The sequence below is a fragment of the Sabethes cyaneus genome, chromosome 3 (genome assembly GCF_943734655.1).
Source record: "Sabethes cyaneus chromosome 3, idSabCyanKW18_F2, whole genome shotgun sequence".
Lineage (NCBI taxonomy): Eukaryota > Metazoa > Arthropoda > Insecta > Diptera > Culicidae > Sabethes > Sabethes cyaneus.
In genome coordinates, this window is record NC_071355.1 from 36,290,136 (window position 1) to 36,317,992 (window position 27,857).

The 27,857-nt window shown below is 42.8% G+C and overlaps 1 protein-coding gene across 6 annotated transcripts in view; it reads right to left on the bottom strand.

The window, feature by feature from the left end:
- Window positions 1–27,857, bottom strand: part of LOC128743873 (protein groucho) — a 464,959-nt gene that overhangs the window by 428,021 nt on the left and 9,081 nt on the right. For all 6 annotated transcript variants that reach the window (XM_053840556.1, XM_053840560.1, XM_053840558.1 and 3 more), the window contains exon 2: window positions 25,868–27,839. In XM_053840556.1, the coding sequence (XP_053696531.1) occupies window positions 25,868–25,903 (36 nt within the window). In that variant the 5' untranslated portion in view covers window positions 25,904–27,839. The remainder of the gene's footprint in view (window positions 1–25,867; window positions 27,840–27,857) is intronic.

A 27,857-nucleotide genomic window follows, 5' to 3' on the forward strand; every position in this document is an offset into this window, starting at 1 on the left:
GAAGGCAGAGGTAGGCCCCCCCCGGTCTAGGTAAGTGTTTTGTTATGGCTACACGGTACTCGGTACTGGTCGGAGGGTCCCCTCCGTCTCCTTTTTCCTTTTTCACAGTCCCATCAAAGCTAGGCAGCAGTCAACAGGGCACAATGAATGGAGCGGCCTTTCAATTCTATCAACTAGCTCTGTACCTATGGAACTACCGAGTTGCTGTTGGTTGGGAAAAAGTCGGACGAAAGTGTTGTGAGTGAGAAATGCTGCTTGTAATGGAGAAATGGAAATGAAACTGTGTAAAGTGTCATTAGCGAGCGGAGGTAAGTTAAAAAACCAATTAGTGCAGAATGGCTCTTTCGATTGGTTGTGAAACATCTTTATGTTGTGATGTGAACACAATAGCAATAGAGGAACGATGATGAATGTCTTACTTGGATGATAGTAAAAGAAGATCGTGAAAGTCATTGATTCGTAACAAATAATCTGTCATAAAACCTTAACCCCAGGTTAAGGAGGTCAACTATTTCCAAAACGCTTTAAACCTGTAATATATGAGCTGTTTTTGCCAGTGCAAATAGTTGCGCCATCCTCATGTAGTGAAGTCGTAAATTTCTCGCTAAGAAGCTTTCCTTTCACCACGCGTTGCCATACGGATCATGGAGAACGCTCAGCCGAGAGGGCATCATCATCGTTAGTCGGAGCGTGCAAATATTGACACATCTTTATGATTATTTTGTTAAAACCAGAGAATGTAAATAGCTCGGGCAAATAGTGCACAGCGTAAATATCTAAAACAGCCACAAATGCCCCGGATCTGTTAGCTGCGGGTAACGGGGGACCTTTGCAAAACCGAGCAGGGTAGGACTGGCAAGTGATTTGAAAAAACAGGTTGAAGATCTAGCCGCGTCCTAAATTTGGCTCTGAGACGCTACGCTGCACCGGTTGAAGCAAGTAGACGATAGACGTCTCATCACCAACCCACTTCTCTGAGGTTCACTATGATGATGATGATGAAGAGCAGCATCCTCCGACGGGCGATGCAAGACTCGTATATTCGTGCTATTTAGAAGAGATGTCAACTGCAAAATAACACCGCAACGACAGTTGCCAGATGCCATGTACGTACGTATAGAAAATATAATTCGTGTGGGTTTGCGTGTATTTCAGATTGATGAAGATGACCTTTCCGCTCATGGTTAGTTACCGTTCTAAATCAACGAAATTTTCTTTAAACAACGATTCGGAGCATTACTTCTCATTAACTTTATCTCCATGCCCATCAGCCTCTTACAAATTGGTCAAACAAACATGTGAAACACCGTAAAGCCAAACCATCCAGCGGAAAATTTGAACACAAACGAAACGGGGAGCGAACAGCAACAGCACTTCAGCAGACGTGGCAAATGGACAACAGACCATCGAAAATAGCTCTCAAGTTTCGTTTTCAAACACCAACCAGCCAACCAACCACCCACCCACCCACAAACTGTTTTCGCGGCTATTAAGCTGAACCGCTTTGCAACGTTAATCACACTGCACTGGGATGGGATGGATAGAGAAGTCTCGCCTTGCCGCGCTTCGCCAGCGAGACAACTCGCTGCTAATGGGAGGAAACCCTGTCCGGCGTCCATCCGACGCAAGCAAAGAGGTAAAGTTAAATAAACTAGTAATTAATATTTTATTTTATTTTTTTTTTTCTTTTGCTCTTCCTGGCAGCTGCTTGGACGACGACGACGGCGGCACGAAACAACCCCCACAGAAACGGATCTCCCGATCGAGACTCATTCAGTAAGCGTTTTTCTCGTCCAATTAGGAATTTGAGCGCTTGTCCGTTCCCGACCTGCGTCGCTCCAAACCGGCAGGCAAATGACCAAAGCACCGCCACGGTTGAGCGCTTCCAAACCGAGCAGTTTTTTTTGTTTTATTCGGTGTGTGACTAATGACCGTGTTGACTTGCTGATATTGCTACTGCTAGTAGCAGTATAGTAAGCTACTACGTATGTACACAAATTTGGCTGGCTGCAGTTCGGCGGAGCACGGAAAATGGCCAAACGGAAGAAAGCGAGCGCGGTCAGCCAGAGACCAGCGACGGCGGACGACGGCCGACGCAGGAAGACAGTTTGCTTGCCAAGCAAACAGTCAGAGCAGTTCGGTGAGATTCTGTTTGAAGCAAATGAAAAAAAAAACACGAGCCGTCGTCGGAGGACAATTGTTTCGGTGAAAGAAGCGTCCCGCTAGAGGAAGGAGGTGGAACGTTGAATGAGCGATGAAAATATTTCGGTGTTTTCTGCAATTTAGGCATCATAATAAATCGGTGGAAAAGGGTTACGGTGGCAACTGGGAGGGAGCGGACGGTTAATCTGTCGGAAATGAACTACAAATGGTTTCAATTACACTGCGTTTCGTTCTATCTGTGGTGTAATTATTTTTTTATCTAACAGCTTTAATCTGTACCTTACAAGCTTCATATTTATTTTCGCTTGAAAAATTCATTTATCATCGCTATTCTCAGCTCTTTTTTCTGCTTCTACTTCTGACTGTAATCCATTTTTGATTCATCGTTCTACAAGTTGTTCTTTAAAATTTAATTCTCATAGCAAATCTTTCCAAACATATTGAGTCTCTTCAGATTTCTAAATTCAAATTTTCAACTTAAATCCAGCCTTCAAACTTTTCACCTTTTTATCTTTTATAAGCTATACTAGCTGACCCGACAAACTTCGTATTAAGCTTTTAACTTCATTTTTTGCACTAACGTAAGAACTGACGACACTATTAACACAAGGCATACAACTTATCGTTCTTACAAACAAAAGTTTAAAAGGTAAATATACTTTTTATGTTTGTAAGAACGATAAGTGTAATGCCTTGTGTTAATTGTGTTAATAGAGAAACTTCGTATTGCCACAAATTAAACTGTGTTGTACATAAATCGTGAATCTCAGATGACCTTTGTCACAATCTCTGGTTTTGACAGTTTCTGGGGAGTCCATGGGTGTTTTAATAAACAAATTTTCCTCACAGTAAAGTAGAAAACAACTCCCCCATTGCTTAGCCCGATAAAATAAAGCGGATAGCATTTAAATATTCGCCATCATTACAAACTATTTCGCCGAATACCATTCTGCGGAACACCAATTCTCGGTTGACCATAACGCGCAATATAGAGTTTCGCAGAATACCATTTCGCGAAAAACCATACGCGGGATGTACCATTTCACGGAAAATCTTTTCGTAGAAAGTACCATTTCGCAGGGGTGACCCAACTGAAGGAAAGTAATAACGGTCAGTAGATCTAGGAAAATAAATAAACCTAGATAGAGGTGATCTCTACGGGGGGCTGCCCCCGCAGTGGCCGGCGCTTCCGATGGCAGGTCGCCGGCAACACTAGCAGCCTGTGGCCGTCTCGCGCTGAATTATCTAATGTTACTATTGATAGTTTTTTGTGGTCTTGTTATTGACTAATGTTTTATGAAAGAGTCTAAAATTTCTCGAGTTCGATTAAAAATTTCTGTTTTATTTGTATGAGAGTCCTTATCCCCCTACCACAGGGGTGCGGGGTCTCAAACCATCATAAAATATCCCTGCCTCCAAAACCCACCACATGCCAAATTTGGTTCCATTTGCTTGATTAGTTTTCTAGTTATGAGGAAATTTGTATTTCATTTGTATCGGAGCCCCCCACTATTAAAGGGGAGAGGGGTCATAATTCCCCTCCTAAAGAGGGGAGGGGTCTCAATTCACCATAGAAAAAATTGCCTACAAAAACATCTACATGCTAAATTTGGTTCCATTTGCTTGATTGGTTCTGGTGTCGTGAGGAAATATGTATTTCATTTGTAGGGGAGCCCCCCTCCTAAAAAGGTAAGGGGTCCTAATTCATCATAGAAAAAATTCTTGCCTCCAAAAACACCCGCATGCCAAATATGATTCCATTTGATTGATTAGTTCTCGAGTTATGAGAAAATGGTGAATGAGGATTCCCCCCTCCTAAAGTGGGGAGGGATCCTAATTTACCATAGAAAAAATTCTTGCTTCCAAAAACCTTCACATGCTAAATTTGGTTCCATTTGCTTGATTAGTTCTCGAGTTATGAGGAAATTTATACATACTTCATTTGTATGGGAGCGTCCCCTCTTATAGGGGGGAGGGGTCATAATTACCCTCCTAAAGAGGGGAGGGGTCTCAATGCATCATAGAAAAAAAATTGCCTCCCAAAACACCCACATGCCAAAGTTGGTTCCATTTGCTTGATTAGTTCTCGAGTTATGAGGAAATTTGTATTTCATATGAATGGGAACTCCCTCCTAAAGGGCGGAGGGATCATAATTCCCTAATAAGTCTCTAACCATCATAAGAACCTTTACCGGCCCCAAGGCCCCCTACATGCAAATTTTCACGCCGATCGGTTCAGTAGTTTTAGATTCTATAAGGAACATACGGGCAGACAGACAGAAAAGACAGGTACAGATATTAGACAGGTTTAGAAATCGGTCGAAAAACGCGAAATGGAATCAAGATCCGGCGGGCCAAGTCTCATATACCATGCTGGGCATTCGAACATAGCATGATCTGGTGTTTCTCCCGCGCTCCCACATTCAGGACAGGATGCTCACGCTGCGTGGCCAAACCGATGCAAGTACTGCCTAAAGCAGCTATGTCCAGATAAGAACTGCATCAGAAGAAAGTTCGCCTCTCCTTGCTCCCTTTTCATCTAGGTCAATAAACCCGGTGTGAGTCGGTCCATCTGCCGTTTAATGTCGCATCCCAGTCCAGTTCCTGTTCCTGATATATGAACATGAAAAAAATATGAACTGAAAAATGTTACTCCAGTTGCTCCACTGTTTCTATAAAATTTCTAATAACTACGTTTAATTTCCTACAACTTGTCCGAAAATACCTTATTGATTCAAGCTTTCGCTTTTGAGTTGTGGGTATTTTAAAAACTCTATTCGAAAGAACTGGACACACTGATTAGTTAGTAACTTTTTACCGAGTGAGTAAACAACAGAAATTTTGACTACAAATAGTTGAAAGTATGTTGTTTATATCAATAGAGTTTTACCAAAATAGATTAAGAGATTAGAGTGATATGTTTGGAACAAGGGAAAGTACGCAAAAAACTTTGGGTACTTACTTCGAAAAGCCAAATGCTTCTCATCGACGGAGCAGTAAACAGCTCAGAATCAAACACTCAATCGTATCCCGTAGTAATTAAACGTTCAAGAAACATCAGACTACCAAACGGAATGATGACAGCGGTAGGAAACGCAGGGTGCGAAATAACAGTAAGTGCGAGTGTCGCATATAGAACTCGCTTAGGGAAGGGACACTAAATAGGTGGAGAAGTTGACCTCGTTTTCTACCGCTTCCTTCTCAGCACCTACCATCAACGCTTTCTCAGCAATATCGGCCTTTTTTCTTAGCGCATCCTGCTCCCGCAATTTTAATGATTTGTTTCGTTTTAACTTATGAAGTAGGCACCTCCTACTAAACAGTGACAACTCGGGCCGAAGAAAGTTTAAAAAATGCTCATGGATACCAGAAGAAATTAATAATGGATGCACTCATGTAAACTCAAATGACGTAACTCTATTCCATTCGAAGGACTGCTGGTGAGATTGTTCTGTTTTTGTCTATATATCTTCATATAATGTATATTCATATAACACATATTTTATTACACTACCATATACCATCATTAACGTAAAGGGGAAGGAGCATCAGGGTATCGAATGAATTGAAGACTGGATGAGGGATGTGGTAACCAGCCCAAGTCATATAAGGTCGGAGAGGATTTTGACGCGCCCTTCTAGCACACAAATCATCACGCAAGATAAGTTTGCACGGCGAAGTTATGTATCTAGAAACCGGAAGTCTATGCTGGAAGGAGTGTCTTATAGTGCCGTGGAATCATATAAGCGACATTGCATATAGATCCACCCAACCCCTTTTGGTCCTTCACGAACAGCATTGACATGAAAGTTGCTAAGTAGATAAATTCGATTCTGCAGTAATTCTACTTGCACACAATGGGAAACCCTTGAGGTGATGGTGGCTAACCCCATACATACATACACACAACTTCCCGGACACACTTCTCGGGTATGAAAGGGGGAAGGCAATGGAGATGCGTCCAACATAACTCTATCCAACCCAAGTTCCTATCTAGCACCTCCACGTGGTCATACTCGGTGATGCTCTTTCCTTAAGATTGAGTAGCTAAGCTAGGAGGTGCGAAGCTGCGTGGATCCCGGCTGCCTGATATCCAAATCGTAGTTTTGAGCAGACGGCTGATCCACCCGGCCCCGTTGATAGGTAAGCCCCAACATGTATTATAATTGTCTGTTTCGTTCTAACTCTTCAAAAACCTACTATACAATAGAAACATTGACCGTAAAACTTGCTAATAATGGATATGGATATTGTTGGGTTGTTGTACATGTAGGATTGATGGAAACTCAAATGATGGCATCATTATGATGCTACTATATCTGATGCAAAGGACTGCTGGTGAGCTCGTTCTATTTATATTCATATTAATTTCATTTCATTATATGCATTATATGATAAATTCATGAATACAGAGGCATCATATGAGTGGAAGACTGGAGAAAGGAGTGAGGAGTCAACCGGAATCACTAGGAGGAAACTCTTGAAGGTCTGAAACAATATTTATGTTGCAAACAAACCATCACGTGGGTTAAAGCTGATGCAGCGAAATTGATTGTTACATGGAAGGATCCTAATGCTGGAAGCAAATTCTTATTAACCCGGAATGCGTACAAGTTTCTCTGCTTGTGGGTCCGCCCAATCCCTTTTGGTCCTTCTACAACAGCTTTAGTGTGAAATTCGTTTGACAATCAAGTTTGGATCTACTGTAAGTCTACCCACATACACTGGCAGAACCCTGAACTTGAACTGATGGTGATCCCCCCCCCCCTACATAGATACATACAACTTCCCGGACACACTTCTTGATATCAAGCCAACTAAGTGGGCACCTTTCCAGGTTCTGGGTAGCCGCGATGAAATGATGACGCAGGATCGCTTGTCCATTTACAACTGACTTTATTAGATTTCGATATACACGCTTAAAAAATTTGACCCGCTTTCACAAAAAATGGAACAGCTCAAAATATGCGTATTTTTACACACTATTTTGAGTAACTCTTACTCCTCTTATGAGTTCAACGCAGAAGCTCTTTAATGAGCAAAAATGAGTGCCATTTGATCCAAAACTGTGTAGTTCTTACACAAATTTGATTAAATATAACTCAGTTATGAGGTCGGCCTAAACTACTCAGAATTGAGAAATTGCCAAATTACGTAAGTCATGTGTTTCGACGTTCATAAAAAGTGGTATCTTGAACTTGTAGCGGCTTTATCAACGGAAAGTTTTTCATCACGAAAGGGTAGATCCTCTGATACGTGCTCTGACAACGGTCGCAAATTCGTGAGGCAAAAGTAGTACTAAGATCGTAGAGCAACGTTCAAAAGAGCGTTTTAATTCGGCAGTTTTGCCTCAATTCGGTGGCGGCTGGGAAGCGGCCGTGAACTCCGTGAAGATTCATTTCTTGAACGTTTTAAGACAGTACGCAGTGTTTTTTGAAAATTTGCAGACGTCACTCACCTGAAAACGTTCCTGAAAACCATCTCAATCATAAGTTACGCATAGGAATAGCTCAACAGAACCTTGCAACAATTAGCTTCCCCGTTGCATTGCAACATGTGATAAAACATTTTTATACCACAAAATCCCATTGACATCAGTAGAATGACAATGACTCGTCGCCAAAAAAATTCCACGTTGATACCTACGCTTTCATCATACCCAATTAACCATTGATGGCAGGCAGTGCGATTTCGCTCGGTAATCCACAACTGTCAAATTTACTATATTTGAACACAATCAACCGGCTCCGGAGTGAACCTGAGCAGTTAAGTGTGATTCTTTTCCCCTTTTTTTAGCCCCTATCTGTCTATTGATAATAGCTTCAATTATTGCTGTTACGCTGGCGCTTATCGGAGTGCCAATAAATCAACTTCGCACAGTCTCGTTGTTCCCCGTGCCATGCTTCTCCGCTTTTGAAGGCGAAAAAATTAGCTTGCATGTTCGAACAATTTCAATTGATTATTGTTTCGGTAATTTTACGGTTCGACAGACGAGACCCTGCTGTCCGCTCCGCTGACTGATAAGCTGCTCCGTTCGGGAAAGGTCCGGAATTACCGAACATTGTGTTCGACTTGATAGCATCTTGTTACGGGAGGTTGTTTGAGTGTCATTTTGTACATATAAGGCCCCAGATTTTTTTGTTCATAAATAAGTATTGCATGTTGGTTCGTCCGTCTGCACACCGCACCGCACCGCACCGCCCGGCCCGGTCACGATGACTTACCCGGCGAACCGCGATATGAAAACAACCGTCCGAACATCTCGTCAATTCACATAAATTAATTTAAATCGCGGCGCACTCGCGCTGATGCTCACAACAGGCAATTAAGTAATTTGCATATATATGAAATGCCTCCGCTTCTGCTGCGAGCCAACTGCGATCCGAACTGGTCAGACGTTGGCATGAGTCGAGTGACCGTGCCGCGCCGGAGCTTCTAGTCGTCGCTATCTATTTGCATATATGTCCACTGTAGGGCACCTAGTAGAATGACGGAGCGTATTTCGTCGACGGGGTTGGGAACAGGAACGAGTAGAGGAAAGGATCGTGTTGGTTGGTATAATAATGATGTGATGAATAATCAGCTCTTGTGCAGCCGCTCGCTGAACGATCCGCAAAAACCAATAAAGAAAAAAAAACGCAAGTCGAGTTAAGTGTTAAGTTGCTCACAGCTGGAAAGATTTGACACTAAAACCATTTTACTTCGCTTTACTCAAGAAATTATGACCCAGATCAAAGGCTGTCGTGTCGCGTTAGATCGGTCGCCATTTATAACTCGTGCTGAACTGCCAATTAAGAGGAAACCCGGTTCATTCGAGCAAACCAGCTGAGGTTCGTTTCGGGGTGTGGTAAGCGCGTGTTCCATTTGACGCCATCGCCGGCACCGCCTCGCCCGGGTTGCACGGTTCCGTGAATGACAATCAGCGGTGGCAGCCCCAGCAGCAGCAGCAAACATTGCTATCGAATTGACGATCGTTTCGACGACAATGACGGTTCGAGACGAATGTCACTAGTTTTCGGTGTTTACACGTCCCGTCAATGGAATTGATTCTTTTTATGGTTTGTTTTTATTCGGTACCGTTGAATTGATTGATTACCATTTAGTGATGACGGTATGAATTGCTTAATTAAGTGGAATCGACTTGAACGACGAGTGAGCGGTTCGTTATCTGGTGATTAGTTTTCATTTCATTCGACTGACTAATTACTTGATTCATTGCATACTTGACAGCAGAGGTGACGCAGGAGTGATATAATGAGCGAGAGAGCCGCATGCAGTTTATTTTATTTTTCACAATGTATTGAATGATTATATATTTCATATAACAAGTTAGAACCAAACAACGATTGTCAAAACTCACCTTGTCTGTAATATTTAATGTAAAACGAAACCCTGTAACCCAAAAGTCCGCAGTTTTCAATGTAATATTTTTGTAACTATTTTTGCGATTAGAAAATAATTGCGTAATTATAGTTTCAGTTTCAAGTCCAATGCAATGCCAAATTAGATGGAAAAAATTGTTTACTCAGTGGTCGTTGATTTTAGATTATTTACGAGTTAGCAACAAAATCTTGATTTAGGATGCCGCTTTTTTTGGCATGAGCTATTTTAGGATGACCCTAGCTATTTTAGGGTTAACCAAGATCCAAAAATTATCTTCAAAACGAAACAAGATAGAGCGATATTCACTTCAGCAATTTTATAGCTTAAAGTATTTTGAGTAACATTGCAGAAGACGGAATCCCTCTATCTCGAACCGTTTCCATATTAGGGCGATTTTCCTGAGCCAAGTTATGGTGACCCTGCTATTTTGCGATTTTTCTCCATAACTTATTTATTTTGCATTTCTCGTAAAACACTTCTTCAGATGACTTTTGAGGCTCAATAAGACGCAACTTTTGGTGGAAAAAGAAACTGGCTATCTACTTTACTTCTACAGTTATAAATTTTATGATAAAAATAGGCCGTTTTCAAATGTTAGTATCTTAGAAAGATGCAAGTACAATTAAAATCGGTTGATTGCGTTTGAAAGATCGTGATTTTCTGTGCATAATATCAAAAACTTGGAGAGGGAATTTTTGTATATCTCAAATAAATAAACTTCGAATGTGTAGACTTGTAACATATTTAAGTATTTATAAAAGTAAACGAGTTGCGCCATAACTTCGGAACGCCTTAACTGTTCTTCATCAAACTTGGCGTTGAGAAGTTTAAATAGACATGTTTCTTGACATAAGTAAATCAGCACAGGGGGTTAACAAAAGCGGGGTGGTCACTAAAAAGGGGAGGGTGAGGTACAAATAAGTAAAAGTGGCTGTAATTATCTTGCATTTAGGCCGTTATAAGTTGTGTGAGTAGTCCAAATCTAAAAGAGAATGTATAAAGTTAACCTCATGTTTGTTGACTTGAACTTTATAATGATGTTAGACATTAAAAACGGTAGACTTTCCAATAAACGGAGGGAATGGTAGATAAAATAATGAAATTATATGTGTTTCATAGTATCATAGAGTGGAATAAGACGTGAAGGGGAAATACCGGAAAATTAGATGAAGCAAAGTCATTGAAGCAACACTTACATGGTTTGTAATTTATTTCGTTTCACCAAGATAAGAGATCCGCGCGTTACAGCAGTTTACTGTGCCACCATCGCTGGCGGAATTGAGTTATTTTTAGACACAAATTGTGTCTCGTCCACGTCTATTGTAGTCAACTACCGAATAAGAAGTTTAAATAGTTTTCTAGCATCCAAAGCTTACTTCATGCAAGCCTACGACAAACAACTACTGGTACTGTGTACATACATTCTGCTACCTACACACTCGCTAGTGTACAGCCTCATGGCAACTTTCTGCACATCCCGCCCGCGAATCCAAAGCTCACGAGCTGCACGAGCGGCACACTAGGATGTATGAAAACGGATTTTACTTTACTTCTTTTCTTCATTTTAAACACTCGTTTACACACGCGGGTAAGTGTGCGGGCCATTGCGAGCGATGATAGGTAACAACTGCTGGGTTGCAATGACGAGCGTAAGCAACGACCGTGGCTGATAACTAAATAGCAAAGCAAAGCAATGCCTAGGTACTACATTTCGTTATCGAAACTTGACCTGTTTTTTATACGACAGAGTTCGCAGCCAGCTGTTAGAGTGCAGGGCCAGTTGCTACGATCCTATTGACTCTAACAGCCTCTCCCAGCCGGGATTAGAACATATGACGACTAACTTATTAGGCCAGGATCATACCTCGAGGCCAACTGGGAGGTGATAGCTAAATACACTATGGCAAAAACTTGTCGCAATGCATGAGAATATCAGAAAAGAAACCCGAAAGAAATGCTCATGCATATGAATTCGTTAGAAGATAATCGTGAGAGAAAATTGGACCACACGAAAGCGGGCTTCACAACCAGGGCCGGCGTTTCTCTTAAGCAAAACAAGCAGCTGCTTGAAGCGCCACTTCGTGGGGGCGCCAGTCCGCCTACATTAAAAAGAACGTAGCATTAAATAAATAAGTGGTTAATATAAAACTTTCTTCCTTCTCCTTTAGCAGCATAAAGTCGGGATGGCAAGTGATGTATCTAGAGTTACTCTCCGCTGTATTAGGTCCTAGTCTAGTAAGTTGGGTCTCTCTATTCCTAAAGGCCCTCATACACGTACGAATATGTTGGCCGAAAATGTCGGAGAATTCATGTTCGGTCAATACTCTCACCTGTGTATGAGCGCCACGAACTAAGCGGGTAAAAGAAGATGTTGGGTTTGCCGCTCGACCTAAATGACCCGCCAACATTTTATTCATTTCCAGCCCAACATATGTGTACGTGTATGGGGCCCTTAAGGCCGATGAAGGTCTAGAAGAGAGCAGATTCACTGCACGGTCATCCGGTATTCATGCGACGTGATCGAGCCACCGTACTCTCCCAAAATTTCGACAAGTGTACTTTAAGAGCAAAGAAGTCAATTTATAAGTTGTACTTTGAGAGTAGTGCCTGCAGTGCATGATTCATACGCCTACGCCATTCTTCGCTTTCCGTTTGCGCTCCAGCTCCTCCTGATGAAAATCTATTCGCAACAAAACACAACAATCAAAATACTCAGATAAACGTGGTGGGAAAGTGACACTAATGATATTGAATTATTTAAGACTTTTCGGGAGAGATTTTCGTAAATGGAGAAACGAGAACAGAAAAACGGGACGGAAAACAAAAAAAAAATGGTGCGAAAAAAATTACAACGAAAGACAAAAGGTATACAACGGTAAAGAAAAACAGAACGCGACAGAATGGGACAAAAAACGGGACATCAAGAGCGAAAAAAATTAAGCGGAAAAGATGAAAACGGGCGAGAAAAAGAGTAAAAACGAGGGGACTGAAAAGAAAAAAAATATTAAGGGAGAGGAAAGAATGAAAATGAGAGAAAAGATTAAAAAACTTTTTAAAGAAAATTAAGAAAACGGAGAGAAAAAAATGATAAAATGAACACAAAAGAAGAAAAAACGGGTCCAAAAAGGAGGAAAAAAGCGAAAGAAATGGCGGAAAACAAAATGTGGAAATATGGGAGCAAGTAAATGGAAATTCAAGAAAAAGAAGGTAAACGGGACAGAAAAACAAACAAGAATGGAGTGAAAATAATTAAAACGGAAGACAAAAAGGAACAGAAAACAAAAACCGAACGTGACAGAAAAGGAGGAAAAGCAGGACATGTCAAGAGGAAGAACGGAACAGATGAAAACAAAATACAGGATAGAACCAAACGGGATAGCAGCCAAACAGCGAAAAAAATGCGAAAATCGTGATCGAAAATAAAACCGAAACCGCAAAAAGGATAAAAAACAGATAGGAAAACGAGCAAAAACAGAAGAAAAGCTTAAAAACCGGGACAGAAACAGAAGAGAAAAGGACTGAAAGAGCGAAAACGGTACAAGAAAGGGAAGAGAGAAAAGAAAACAAGAGCAAAACGCTTTTAACTTATTAACGTCTTTCTAAGACTTGAACCTTCTTTATCGACAAACTTCGCACAGTCGGTTGTTAGAGTAGAGGGCAATTACGGGGCTAATGCAACGATCGTACTGACACTAGCTAGCAAGCACCCCCCCCCCCCCCCAACTGAGATTTGAACAAACGACAACTGCTTTGTTAGACCAGCATCGTACCTCGAAGCTAACTGAGCGGTAGAAAACAAGAAAAACCAAAAGGGAAAAGCAAAACAGCGAGCAAAAAAGGAAACCGATAGAGGAAACAAGAAAAAAGAGTAAGAAATAGATTAAACCGGATAAAAAAGGAAAAAGATGGGATGAAAAACAGGTAACCGAAGGAAACCGAAGACGAAAGGAAAAAATAGAAGTCATAAATAGAATAAACATCACAGAACAGACGAAAACACGGGGCATTAAGAAAAGGAAAACCGAACGAAGATGAAAAACGAAAAGGAAAGGAAATAAAGAGATGTAGGGGACGAGAACAGGAAAAGAAAAGAAGGAAAAAAGAGAATAGAAACCACAGAAAATAGGAACGAAACTATCAAAAAACGAGTGAAAACAAAACGCAAAATAGGACTAAAACATAGAAAAATGGGACAGGAAACGAAGTAAAACGGAAAAATGAAACAAATTTTTCTCAAACTTCAACTTCCAAACTTCACTTTCCAGGAAAATATTATGGATCTTGAATGCTTAGGAAACATGGGAAATATGGGACAAAAAACGAGAGAAAAAGAAGTCATTCAACGTCAAGTGACCGAGAAAAATCAGAGGGGTTGTGTACAAGACACGACCGCATATTCAACGTAGGACTACGCAAAGTTAGTGAAAAGGTGCGTTTAGAATAGACAATTTTGCTACATGTGGAATGTGATATGTCCGAATTATTCAACTGGTTTGTTTAAAGGGTAGAAGGGAATAAATCACATTGTCTCTGGTTAAGATATTGGTGAATTATCACTACAGAGTAACAATTATTAATAAAATTGATTTGGCTAATCAGAAACTTACTAACCGTTAAAATAAGGTACGTGGTATCATCTCCTTACTGATTGGCAAGGAAAACCTCCTGGCACTAATGTCGATGTGCTGCGCGGAATCTACCCTCTATGAGCTTAGTTTCATCAGGATCGAGTTGCTCTCCACTCCATTCCCAATTTTGGTTAAAATAGCGGAAAATTGTTCGTTGGTCTGACACATTACTCATTATCTTACATGCCGCCGCAAGCAGGACATATTATGATTATAGACATTAAGTAACAGAGGAATGCGTATAAACGTGATAAACACTATCGTTCAAGCAATAAAAGAACAAACTAATGACTTTGTTTGCTCGTATTTTAATGCTGAATATGGCAGTAAATACCTAGCTGTATTCAGCCTTCATCAAATATTGTGTATGATTATCGATTTATTTATTCAACAAAGTAAATTTTACTTAGGATTCCTTGTAGAAAACATCGTATTTTTATTAAAACAATACTTTACCCGAGAATTGTAACACTTTTGAAGTTGTATGTGAGCAATGATAATAAAGCACAGGTTGCGAGTATTTCACATATTAATATTTTGAACCTACATTATTTTTTATAATATTCTATCCGGCAAGTTGAAACCATGGAATGGTATATCCATAAATTTCCAATTACTCGGCACTGTTTGATTTTGTAAAATATAATGCAAGCCAAATATATTAACAAGCCGAAAATGTTTGATGACTGATCCCGTACCCTACATCTTTACATATTTTCGGCTTCTATAAGACTCACCTGTTGCGTTAGGCGATACGCTGGCCTCTACGTGCGCCAGAGCGGTCACCTCACGCAACACTTCAACGTTAGAGGGACCAGCTATTTCGTGTGATGCACCATCTAATGATGTATTGTCCACTTCAGAATACACTGAATCACTACGATTTCCTTTTCTTCTCAAACGATAGAGTTTACAGCGCTCTGCCACCGTCAACGCTGGCCTCTTAGCTGGTACAGTTTAATGCCTGCTCACGGACTTGCTTGCGGTATTTACGCAAATATTTTGCTTGAAGCAGTTGAGACATTGTAAAATCAGATGCACGAAACCACTCACTTTCCACTTAAATTGATTGTATGTTATTAATAACAATTTTATATGGTAACTATAGCGACGACTGAACGAATACTGTAGGGAATTTGGGAAAGTTCTTCAACTTTACGCAGAAATGCCAGGAGTTACTTGCAAAATACAATCTTCTAATAAAAGCTATACAAAAGGCAGATATTTTGTGATTCGAATGGTATGCGAATCATGAAAATATTTTCAGAATTGGCTGAGCTATAAGCGTTCAAAGTCTATCACTTTGCCGTGTCGCGGTCATTTTTGCTTCTCCAGCGTGCCACCCTATTAAAGTAAGACGTAGTCCTACGTCAAAAGTTCAAACGAGTAATCGACCTTCACCGATTTTTGTCTAAACTTCTTATTTTCTTTTGTTTATATCTCCGGAAATATTAGGTTTAGAAAGACACTGTTTTCACATTTTTAAAGGAAATTACGCAAAGAATTCAAAAAAAAAATATTATTTTTAACCATCAGTGCTGCCAAATATTTTTAAACTTAATTCGAAAACTAAATTTACATTTTTCTTTCAATGAAAACAGTTCTATCTCAAAAATTCCAACTTCATCGTGTTTCGCAGATTTTTTTTACTTAAAAAAGGTAAAACGTGTGGCAGAGGAAAACCGTCAATTTTAATTTCAAATAAAACTTCGTGTCTAATGTCCTGTTCATGTATGGTTTGAAGTAAAACTTCTTGTTCAACTTAGTTCAAATTCAAATTACACCCTGAGTTCAAATTCAATTTCAAATAAAATTTAATCGTCTAATCTAATCTCAAGCTCAATTTAAATCCAATTTATGTCCAATTCCAATTCCCATTTTAAGTTCAATTTCGAGCTTAATTTAAAATCTAGGTTCAACTTTAATCTATACCTATAAAGAAGGATTTCTGTCTGTCTGTCTGTCTGTCTGTCTGTCTGTCTGTCTGTCTGTCTGTCTGTCTGTCTGTCTGTCTGTCTGTCTGTCTGTCTGTCTGTCTGTCTGTCTGTCTGTCTGTCTGTCTGTCTGTCTGTCTGTCTGTCTGTCTGTCTGTCTGTCTGTCTGTCTGTCTGTCTGTCTGTCTGTCTGTCTGTCTGTCTGTCTGTCTGTCTGTCTGTCTGTCTGTCTGTCTGTCTGTCTGTCTGTCTGTCTGTCTGTCTGTCTGTCTGTCTGTCTGTCTGTCTGTCTGTCTGTCTGTCTGTCTGTCTGTCTGTCTGTCTGTCTGTCTGTCTGTCTGTCTGTCTGTCTGTCTGTCTGTCTGTCTGTCTGTCTGTCTGTCTGTCTGTCTGTCTGTCTGTCTGTCTGTCTGTCTGTCTGTCTGTCTGTCTGTCTGTCTGTCTGTCTGTCTGTCTGTCTGTCTGTCTGTCTGTCTGTCTGTCTGTCTGTCTGTCTGTCTGTCTGTCTGTCTGTCTGTCTGTCTGTCTGTCTGTCTGTCTGTCTGTCTGTCTGTCTGTCTGTCTGTCTGTCTGTCTGTCTGTCTGTCTGTCTGTCTGTCTGTCTGTCTGTCTGTCTGTCTGTCTGTCTGTCTGTCTGTCTGTCTGTCTGTCTGTCTGTCTGTCTGTCTGTCTGTCTGTCTGTCTGTCTGTCTGTCTGTCTGTCTGTCTGTCTGTCTGTCTGTCTGTCTGTCTGTCTGTCTGTCTGTCTGTCTGTCTGTCTGTCTGTCTGTCTGTCTGTCTGTCTGTCTGTCTGTCTGTCTGTCTGTCTGTCTGTCTGTCTGTCTGTCTGTCTGTCTGTCTGTCTGTCTGTCTGTCTGTCTGTCTGTCTGTCTGTCTGTCTGTCTGTCTGTCTGTCTGTCTGTCTGTCTGTCTGTCTGTCTGTCTGTCTGTCTGTCTGTCTGTCTGTCTGTCTGTCTGTCTGTCTGTCTGTCTGTCTGTCTGTCTGTCTGTCTGTCTGTCTGTCTGTCTGTCTGTCTGTCTGTCTGTCTGTCTGTCTGTCTGTCTGTCTGTCTGTCTGTCTGTCTGTCTGTCTGTCTGTCTGTCTGTCTGTCTGTCTGTCTGTCTGTCTGTCTGTCTGTCTGTCTGTCTGTCTGTCTGTCTGTCTGTCTGTCTGTCTGTCTGTCTGTCTGTCTGTCTGTCTGTCTGTCTGTCTGTCTGTCTGTCTGTCTGTCTGTCTGTCTGTCTGTCTGTCTGTCTGTCTGTCTGTCTGTCTGTCTGTCTGTCTGTCTGTCTGTCTGTCTGTCTGTCTGTCTGTCTGTCTGTCTGTCTGTCTGTCTGTCTGTCTGTCTGTCTGTCTGTCTGTCTGTCTGTCTGTCTGTCTGTCTGTCTGTCTGTCTGTCTGTCTGTCTGTCTGTCTGTCTGTCTGTCTGTCTGTCTGTCTGTCTGTCTGTCTGTCTGTCTGTCTGTCTGTCTGTCTGTCTGTCTGTCTGTCTGTCTGTCTGTCTGTCTGTCTGTCTGTCTGTCTGTCTGTCTGTCTGTCTGTCTGTCTGTCTGTCTGTCTGTCTGTCTGTCTGTCTGTCTGTCTGTCTGTCTGTCTGTCTGTCTGTCTGTCTGTCTGTCTGTCTGTCTGTCTGTCTGTCTGTCTGTCTGTCTGTCTGTCTGTCTGTCTGTCTGTCTGTCTGTCTGTCTGTCTGTCTGTCTGTCTGTCTGTCTGTCTGTCTGTCTGTCTGTCTGTCTGTCTGTCTGTCTGTCTGTCTGTCTGTCTGTCTGTCTGTCTGTCTGTCTGTCTGTCTGTCTGTCTGTCTGTCTGTCTGTCTGTCTGTCTGTCTGTCTGTCTGTCTGTCTGTCTGTCTGTCTGTCTGTCTGTCTGTCTGTCTGTCTGTCTGTCTGTCTGTCTGTCTGTCTGTCTGTCTGTCTGTCTGTCTGTCTGTCTGTCTGTCTGTCTGTCTGTCTGTCTGTCTGTCTGTCTGTCTGTCTGTCTGTCTGTCTGTCTGTCTGTCTGTCTGTCTGTCTGTCTGTCTGTCTGTCTGTCTGTCTGTCTGTCTGTCTGTCTGTCTGTCTGTCTGTCTGTCTGTCTGTCTGTCTGTCTGTCTGTCTGTCTGTCTGTCTGTCTGTCTGTCTGTCTGTCTGTCTGTCTGTCTGTCTGTCTGTCTGTCTGTCTGTCTGTCTGTCTGTCTGTCTGTCTGTCTGTCTGTCTGTCTGTCTGTCTGTCTGTCTGTCTGTCTGTCTGTCTGTCTGTCTGTCTGTCTGTCTGTCTGTCTGTCTGTCTGTCTGTCTGTCTGTCTGTCTGTCTGTCTGTCTGTCTGTCTGTCTGTCTGTCTGTCTGTCTGTCTGTCTGTCTGTCTGTCTGTCTGTCTGTCTGTCTGTCTGTCTGTCTGTCTGTCTGTCTGTCTGTCTGTCTGTCTGTCTGTCTGTCTGTCTGTCTGTCTGTCTGTCTGTCTGTCTGTCTGTCTGTCTGTCTGTCTGTCTGTCTGTCTGTCTGTCTGTCTGTCTGTCTGTCTGTCTGTCTGTCTGTCTGTCTGTCTGTCTGTCTGTCTGTCTGTCTGTCTGTCTGTCTGTCTGTCTGTCTGTCTGTCTGTCTGTCTGTCTGTCTGTCTGTCTGTCTGTCTGTCTGTCTGTCTGTCTGTCTGTCTGTCTGTCTGTCTGTCTGTCTGTCTGTCTGTCTGTCTGTCTGTCTGTCTGTCTGTCTGTCTGTCTGTCTGTCTGTCTGTCTGTCTGTCTGTCTGTCTGTCTGTCTGTCTGTCTGTCTGTCTGTCTGTCTGTCTGTCTGTCTGTCTGTCTGTCTGTCTGTCTGTCTGTCTGTCTGTCTGTCTGTCTGTCTGTCTGTCTGTCTGTCTGTCTGTCTGTCTGTCTGTCTGTCTGTCTGTCTGTCTGTCTGTCTGTCTGTCTGTCTGTCTGTCTGTCTGTCTGTCTGTCTGTCTGTCTGTCTGTCTGTCTGTCTGTCTGTCTGTCTGTCTGTCTGTCTGTCTGTCTGTCTGTCTGTCTGTCTGTCTGTCTGTCTGTCTGTCTGTCTGTCTGTCTGTCTGTCTGTCTGTCTGTCTGTCTGTCTGTCTGTCTGTCTGTCTGTCTGTCTGTCTGTCTGTCTGTCTGTCTGTCTGTCTGTCTGTCTGTCTGTCTGTCTGTCTGTCTGTCTGTCTGTCTGTCTGTCTGTCTGTCTGTCTGTCTGTCTGTCTGTCTGTCTGTCTGTCTGTCTGTCTGTCTGTCTGTCTGTCTGTCTGTCTGTCTGTCTGTCTGTCTGTCTGTCTGTCTGTCTGTCTGTCTGTCTGTCTGTCTGTCTGTCTGTCTGTCTGTCTGTCTGTCTGTCTGTCTGTCTGTCTGTCTGTCTGTCTGTCTGTCTGTCTGTCTGTCTGTCTGTCTGTCTGTCTGTCTGTCTGTCTGTCTGTCTGTCTGTCTGTCTGTCTGTCTGTCTGTCTGTCTGTCTGTCTGTCTGTCTGTCTGTCTGTCTGTCTGTCTGTCTGTCTGTCTGTCTGTCTGTCTGTCTGTCTGTCTGTCTGTCTGTCTGTCTGTCTGTCTGTCTGTCTGTCTGTCTGTCTGTCTGTCTGTCTGTCTGTCTGTCTGTCTGTCTGTCTGTCTGTCTGTCTGTCTGTCTGTCTGTCTGTCTGTCTGTCTGTCTGTCTGTCTGTCTGTCTGTCTGTCTGTCTGTCTGTCTGTCTGTCTGTCTGTCTGTCTGTCTGTCTGTCTGTCTGTCTGTCTGTCTGTCTGTCTGTCTGTCTGTCTGTCTGTCTGTCTGTCTGTCTGTCTGTCTGTCTGTCTGTCTGTCTGTCTGTCTGTCTGTCTGTCTGTCTGTCTGTCTGTCTGTCTGTCTGTCTGTCTGTCTGTCTGTCTGTCTGTCTGTCTGTCTGTCTGTCTGTCTGTCTGTCTGTCTGTCTGTCTGTCTGTCTGTCTGTCTGTCTGTCTGTCTGTCTGTCTGTCTGTCTGTCTGTCTGTCTGTCTGTCTGTCTGTCTGTCTGTCTGTCTGTCTGTCTGTCTGTCTGTCTGTCTGTCTGTCTGTCTGTCTGTCTGTCTGTCTGTCTGTCTGTCTGTCTGTCTGTCTGTCTGTCTGTCTGTCTGTCTGTCTGTCTGTCTGTCTGTCTGTCTGTCTGTCTGTCTGTCTGTCTGTCTGTCTGTCTGTCTGTCTGTCTGTCTGTCTGTCTGTCTGTCTGTCTGTCTGTCTGTCTGTCTGTCTGTCTGTCTGTCTGTCTGTCTGTCTGTCTGTCTGTCTGTCTGTCTGTCTGTCTGTCTGTCTGTCTGTCTGTCTGTCTGTCTGTCTGTCTGTCTGTCTGTCTGTCTGTCTGTCTGTCTGTCTGTCTGTCTGTCTGTCTGTCTGTCTGTCTGTCTGTCTGTCTGTCTGTCTGTCTGTCTGTCTGTCTGTCTGTCTGTCTGTCTGTCTGTCTGTCTGTCTGTCTGTCTGTCTGTCTGTCTGTCTGTCTGTCTGTCTGTCTGTCTGTCTGTCTGTCTGTCTGTCTGTCTGTCTGTCTGTCTGTCTGTCTGTCTGTCTGTCTGTCTGTCTGTCTGTCTGTCTGTCTGTCTGTCTGTCTGTCTGTCTGTCTGTCTGTCTGTCTGTCTGTCTGTCTGTCTGTCTGTCTGTCTGTCTGTCTGTCTGTCTGTCTGTCTGTCTGTCTGTCTGTCTGTCTGTCTGTCTGTCTGTCTGTCTGTCTGTCTGTCTGTCTGTCTGTCTGTCTGTCTGTCTGTCTGTCTGTCTGTCTGTCTGTCTGTCTGTCTGTCTGTCTGTCTGTCTGTCTGTCTGTCTGTCTGTCTGTCTGTCTGTCTGTCTGTCTGTCTGTCTGTCTGTCTGTCTGTCTGTCTGTCTGTCTGTCTGTCTGTCTGTCTGTCTGTCTGTCTGTCTGTCTGTCTGTCTGTCTGTCTGTCTGTCTGTCTGTCTGTCTGTCTGTCTGTCTGTCTGTCTGTCTGTCTGTCTGTCTGTCTGTCTGTCTGTCTGTCTGTCTGTCTGTCTGTCTGTCTGTCTGTCTGTCTGTCTGTCTGTCTGTCTGTCTGTCTGTCTGTCTGTCTGTCTGTCTGTCTGTCTGTCTGTCTGTCTGTCTGTCTGTCTGTCTGTCTGTCTGTCTGTCTGTCTGTCTGTCTGTCTGTCTGTCTGTCTGTCTGTCTGTCTGTCTGTCTGTCTGTCTGTCTGTCTGTCTGTCTGTCTGTCTGTCTGTCTGTCTGTCTGTCTGTCTGTCTGTCTGTCTGTCTGTCTGTCTGTCTGTCTGTCTGTCTGTCTGTCTGTCTGTCTGTCTGTCTGTCTGTCTGTCTGTCTGTCTGTCTGTCTGTCTGTCTGTCTGTCTGTCTGTCTGTCTGTCTGTCTGTCTGTCTGTCTGTCTGTCTGTCTGTCTGTCTGTCTGTCTGTCTGTCTGTCTGTCTGTCTGTCTGTCTGTCTGTCTGTCTGTCTGTCTGTCTGTCTGTCTGTCTGTCTGTCTGTCTGTCTGTCTGTCTGTCTGTCTGTCTGTCTGTCTGTCTGTCTGTCTGTCTGTCTGTCTGTCTGTCTGTCTGTCTGTCTGTCTGTCTGTCTGTCTGTCTGTCTGTCTGTCTGTCTGTCTGTCTGTCTGTCTGTCTGTCTGTCTGTCTGTCTGTCTGTCTGTCTGTCTGTCTGTCTGTCTGTCTGTCTGTCTGTCTGTCTGTCTGTCTGTCTGTCTGTCTGTCTGTCTGTCTGTCTGTCTGTCTGTCTGTCTGTCTGTCTGTCTGTCTGTCTGTCTGTCTGTCTGTCTGTCTGTCTGTCTGTCTGTCTGTCTGTCTGTCTGTCTGTCTGTCTGTCTGTCTGTCTGTCTGTCTGTCTGTCTGTCTGTCTGTCTGTCTGTCTGTCTGTCTGTCTGTCTGTCTGTCTGTCTGTCTGTCTGTCTGTCTGTCTGTCTGTCTGTCTGTCTGTCTGTCTGTCTGTCTGTCTGTCTGTCTGTCTGTCTGTCTGTCTGTCTGTCTGTCTGTCTGTCTGTCTGTCTGTCTGTCTGTCTGTCTGTCTGTCTGTCTGTCTGTCTGTCTGTCTGTCTGTCTGTCTGTCTGTCTGTCTGTCTGTCTGTCTGTCTGTCTGTCTGTCTGTCTGTCTGTCTGTCTGTCTGTCTGTCTGTCTGTCTGTCTGTCTGTCTGTCTGTCTGTCTGTCTGTCTGTCTGTCTGTCTGTCTGTCTGTCTGTCTGTCTGTCTGTCTGTCTGTCTGTCTGTCTGTCTGTCTGTCTGTCTGTCTGTCTGTCTGTCTGTCTGTCTGTCTGTCTGTCTGTCTGTCTGTCTGTCTGTCTGTCTGTCTGTCTGTCTGTCTGTCTGTCTGTCTGTCTGTCTGTCTGTCTGTCTGTCTGTCTGTCTGTCTGTCTGTCTGTCTGTCTGTCTGTCTGTCTGTCTGTCTGTCTGTCTGTCTGTCTGTCTGTCTGTCTGTCTGTCTGTCTGTCTGTCTGTCTGTCTGTCTGTCTGTCTGTCTGTCTGTCTGTCTGTCTGTCTGTCTGTCTGTCTGTCTGTCTGTCTGTCTGTCTGTCTGTCTGTCTGTCTGTCTGTCTGTCTGTCTGTCTGTCTGTCTGTCTGTCTGTCTGTCTGTCTGTCTGTCTGTCTGTCTGTCTGTCTGTCTGTCTGTCTGTCTGTCTGTCTGTCTGTCTGTCTGTCTGTCTGTCTGTCTGTCTGTCTGTCTGTCTGTCTGTCTGTCTGTCTGTCTGTCTGTCTGTCTGTCTGTCTGTCTGTCCTGTGTTCCTTATAGAATCAAAAACTACTGAACCAATCGGCGTGAAAATTTGCATGTAGAGGTTTTTGGGGCCAGGAAAGGTTTTAGTGATGGTTAGAGACCCCTCCCCCCACTAAGAGGGGGGGCTCCCATACAAATGAAACACAAATTTCTGCATAACTCGAGAACTAATCAAGCAAATAGAACCAAATTTGCCATGTGGGTGTTTTCGGTGACAAGAATTTATTCTAGGGTAATTTGAGACCCCTCCCCTCTTTATAAGGGGAATTATAACTCCTCTCCCCTTTAAGAGGGGGGGTTTCCATACAAATTTCCTCATAACTCGAGAACTAATCAAGCAAATGGAACCAAATTTGGCATGTGAAGGTTTTCGAGGGCAAGAAAATTTTCTATGTTGAATTAGGACCCCTCCTCACTTTAAGAGGGGGGGCTCCTGTACAAATTAAATACCAATTTCCTCATAACTCGAGAACTAATCAAGCAAATAGAACCAAATTTGGCATGTAGGTGTTTTTGGAGGCAAGAATGTTTTCTATGATGAATAAGAACCTCTCCCCACTTTAGCAGGGGGGGCTCCTATACAAATGAAATACAAATTTCCTCATAACTCGAGAACTAATCAAGCAAATAGAACCAAATTTGGCATGTGGGTGTTTTCGGTGACAAGAATTTATTCTATGGTAAATTGAGACCCCTCCCTCTTTATAAGGGGAATTATAACTCCTCTCCCCTTTAAGAGGGGGGGCTTGCATACAAATTTCCTCATAACTCGAGAACTAATCAAGCAAATGGAACCAACTTTGGCTTTTGAAGGTTTTCGAGGGCAAGAAAATTTTCTACGGTGAATTAGGACCCCTCCCCACTCTAAGAGGGGGGGCTCCTGTACAAATGAAATACAAATTTCCTCCTAACTCGAGAACTAATCAAGCAAATAGAACAACATTTGGCATGTGGGTGTTTTTTTTGGTGACAAGAATTTATTCTATGGTGAATTGAGACCCCTCCCCTCTTTATAAGAGGAATTATAACTCCTCTCCCCTTTAAGAGGGGGGACTTCCATACAAATTTCCTCATAGCTCGAGAACTAATCAAGCAAATGCAACCAAATTTGGCATGTGAAGGTTTTCGAGAGCAAGAAAATTTTCTATGGTGAATTAGGACCCCTCCCCACTTTAAGAGGAGGGGCTCCTGTAAAATGAAATACAAATTTCCTCATAACTCGAGAACTAATCAAGCGAATTGAACCAAATTTGGCATGTGTGTGTTTTTGGAGACAATTTTTTTTTCAATGATGAATTGGGACCCCTCCCCACTTTAGGAGGGGGGGTCCTATACAAACGAAATACAAATTTCCTCATAACTCGAGAACTAATCCAGCAAATGGAACCAAATTTGGCGTGTAGGTGTTTTTGGAGGCAAGAATTTTTTCTGTGATGAATTAGGACCTCTTCCCACATTAGGAGGGGGGGCTCCAATACAAATGAAATACAAATTTCCCCATAACTCGAGAACTAATCAAGCAAATAGAACCAAATTCGGCATGTGGAGGTTTTTGGAGGCAAAAATATTTTCTACGGTGAATTAGGATCCTTCCACACTTCAAGAGGGGGGGCTTCTACACAAATGAAATACAAATTTCCTCATAATTCGAGAACTAATCAAGCAAATGGAACCAAATTTAGCATGTAGGAGATTTTTGAGTCTTGAATTTATTTTATGATAGTTAGAGACCTCTCACCCCTGTGGTAGGGGGATATGGACTCTCATACAAATAAAACAGAAATTTTTGCGAAACTCAAAAACTAATCGAACTCGAGAAATTCGAGACTCTTCCATAAAACATTAATCAATAACAAGACCACAAAAACTATCTATAGTAACACTAGATCATTCAGGACGAGCCGGTCGCGAGTGTTGCCGGTGACCCGCCGTCGGAAGTGCCGCCCACTGGGGGGCTTGCAAAACTCGAGAAGTGACAAAGATCATCCGAGATTCATGATTTATGTACAACACAGGTTAATTTGTGGCAATACGAAGTTTGTCGGGTCAGCTAGTTTCAAATATAATTCCTCTATATACAGTCAGTCCACAATCATGGGTCACACACAATTATTGGTCATTTTAGCTTTATCTGCCGATTAACGCGTGAATATTATAACAATTGATTGAGAGGATTGTCACCCATACGTAGATCCAATAATTTGATCAATCATTAGATGATATTTAAACGGAAATTAGCAGCTAGAGCTAAAATGACCCACAATTGTGTGTGACCCATGATTGTGGACTAACTGTATAAGTCTAATTCAATTCCAGTTTCAGTAAACACTTAAAATCTTGTTTTAGGTCCGCTTTCATGTTCAATTCCAAGTAAAACTTCTAGTAATAAGAGTAATTTCTAAATTCAAATCCAATTTCAAATCCAATATTAAATCCATGTTTCACTTCAATTTAAAGTAAAGTTTTTAGCTCAAATCAGTACAAGTTAAAGTCTAATTTAATGTCAAGTTCCATTTCAGCTATAATTCCTAATGCAGTTCCAAGCCTAATTTCCAGTATAATTTTAACTTTGACGAGAGAGATTAAGATTTCAAATGTAATTGCACTAGAAAGTCCAGAGCTTTCAACCTAATCGGCCGCTATTTTTGTGATAAGTAATAATAGATTCACCATTCTACGATTTTTTAGCTTTCTCAAGCCAAAACATTTTCCTGTTTCTGTAGTGTAATTATGTACAACCTTGTCAAAGATGCTGCAGCTCTACATCGTAAAACTAGAAGGTTGATTTTATCAGCACCACTAGGGGCTCCAAACTAATACTAATTACCAGTTGGTGCGCCGGTTTCGAGAAAATAACATGTCCGGTGAAAATATATTAAAAAATCACTACTAAAGTAATAAAAAACTTGAATGGCAATAACAGAAATTAATATGTCTGTACATTCGGGACAAACTTGCCTCCAATTTAAAAATGGGGTTTTCTACCTGAGACGATAACTTTGTAAGTCATCCATTTGTGCTTGGGCACAAAACGTTCCCCTTCCTAGATTTGACGGCTGTGCATTTGATTGTCACATGCTAGCTACATTACAATACATGACAACGATAATATTTTATCTCACATCAGAAAACTTTACAAACTACTCACCGCAGCGGATGGATGTCTTGTAGGCGCCGGATACATGTTTTACTTTTCTGCTGCTCAGCTACTACCGCTTCAATCGGAAGCCGTAACCCGATGCACCTTTCAACCCGTAAAAATATGCCGCAACTCAATCTGCAAGCGAATTACTTGAAATTATCGCTTATCCACCTCCAGTGTGCACACTTTTCGTAATTTAATTGTGGTCTCTTTCCAGTAACCCTTACAATTCACAACGACTGCGATTTGAGCCTCTTTTCTATTTCTCACTCTCTCTCACGAATAAGTTGCGAACCGGTCTCATATTATTATCATTCGCCGCGGTAAGCCGTCGTCAGCATCACACGGACTGGAGGCTGGAGCACCGACGACGAGCCGAAGACGTAAAGCAACGTAAAACCAGAGCAAATTGAAAGATAATTTCTGCACCTTCTGGAAAGGGGCAACCTTCACTGCCATCCGCGCCCGCCTGCAGTCGCCGGCCCAGTCGGCATCACACGGGTTTTCAAGATTCTTTAAGGCTTACCGGAGCTGCGCACTTTTTATTGCGATTAATTACTCTTTATTGCAGCCGCGCGCTGGGAGCGATTCGCGCTTACGGACTCGTAAAAAGAGCACTGTGCTTACAAACACCACTATAAACGAACAGAGAGCTGCTGCTCCACAATCAATCAATTTATCAATCAACGAATTTTTCACATTTCGATCGAAACCGTTAAATTTTTATTAATGCTTCTGCCAGCTTATGGCTCTGTTTCACTTCGATACCTCGCCGGCTTCCAATAGTAATAATAATAATGAAGACGATGATTATTATTATTATTACCTGTGTATAACCAACTTGTTTTGCTTCTCGCTTTTGGTCGTTTCCTTTTCCGTGAGATTTTATTCGGTTTAATTTCAACAACAATCACCGTTTCTTCCTTTCTTCACCTTCGAGGCTTTGCCGGCTGCGGCTGTGGCTACCGGCGATCTAGACAAAGAAACGAAACCACTTCAGACGAACAGAACACGAGCAGAACTAAACGTGAACGGTAATTTAGCTCGTCACCGGTCACTACCCCGTCTTCCGCTGTATTCCCCGTTTCTTTTTTCTTCACTCAATCGTAAATTCTTTCTGTTTCTCCCAAACTCCGTTCGCGTTGTTGTCGGCGTTCGATCACTTGTGCTTCTTCATTTTTCGCGCGATTCTTAGACTGCTCTGCCTCGCGATCCTTCTCCACTCCGACCCAAACAACAACCGCGGCGCGGATTACCACGATTGTATGCTAATTGTCACTGTCAGCCCTTCAGGCTCACACTCCGTTCTGTTGTGTAGTAAATTAGCGCACGTAACTTAGGACACTTTATAGCAATGATTGCGCACAACCCCGGAGGGTCGGTTCGGTCGAGATTCGGTTAGGTGGAAATGTAAATTGGCTTCCTCGCTGGCTCGTAGATACAGAGACACATGCCGGTAGGTACGACGACGAGGAACGACCGGTAGCCGGCACGGCAGCAGCAGTACGTTATACGTAGAAGTGGCACCGAATTGATTAATTATTTATTATGACTTTTTTATCCATTAACACGAACGAATGAACGAACGAACGAACGACTCGCGGTTCTCTGTGGTCACCGGAACCGCGTCGAGTGGCCTGCTGAGTGGAGCGCCGCGTGAAGGACGAGGACTGCGCGGACGGGGCAGGGAAGTGAGTAATTAATTACGTACACACGCTCGCCGCGGTTCAATGTTTCCGATGGTGATTACTATCATCGAGAGGAGGCTGGAACTACTGCTGCTGTTGCTGCTATGCTTCTTGATTAGTGTCGGATTCTCACATTGGCGTCGATTTTTCTATGATTACTAATACAAACACACACAGACACATGTACACGGTTCTCTCGTACCGGTTAATGATACTAATCGTGTTAACAGTAGGCTTCCGACTGCGAATGGTTTGAGGGCTGGTTTCTTGTCCAGATGAATGATTAGAATCTGGAAAGAAAATTAAAA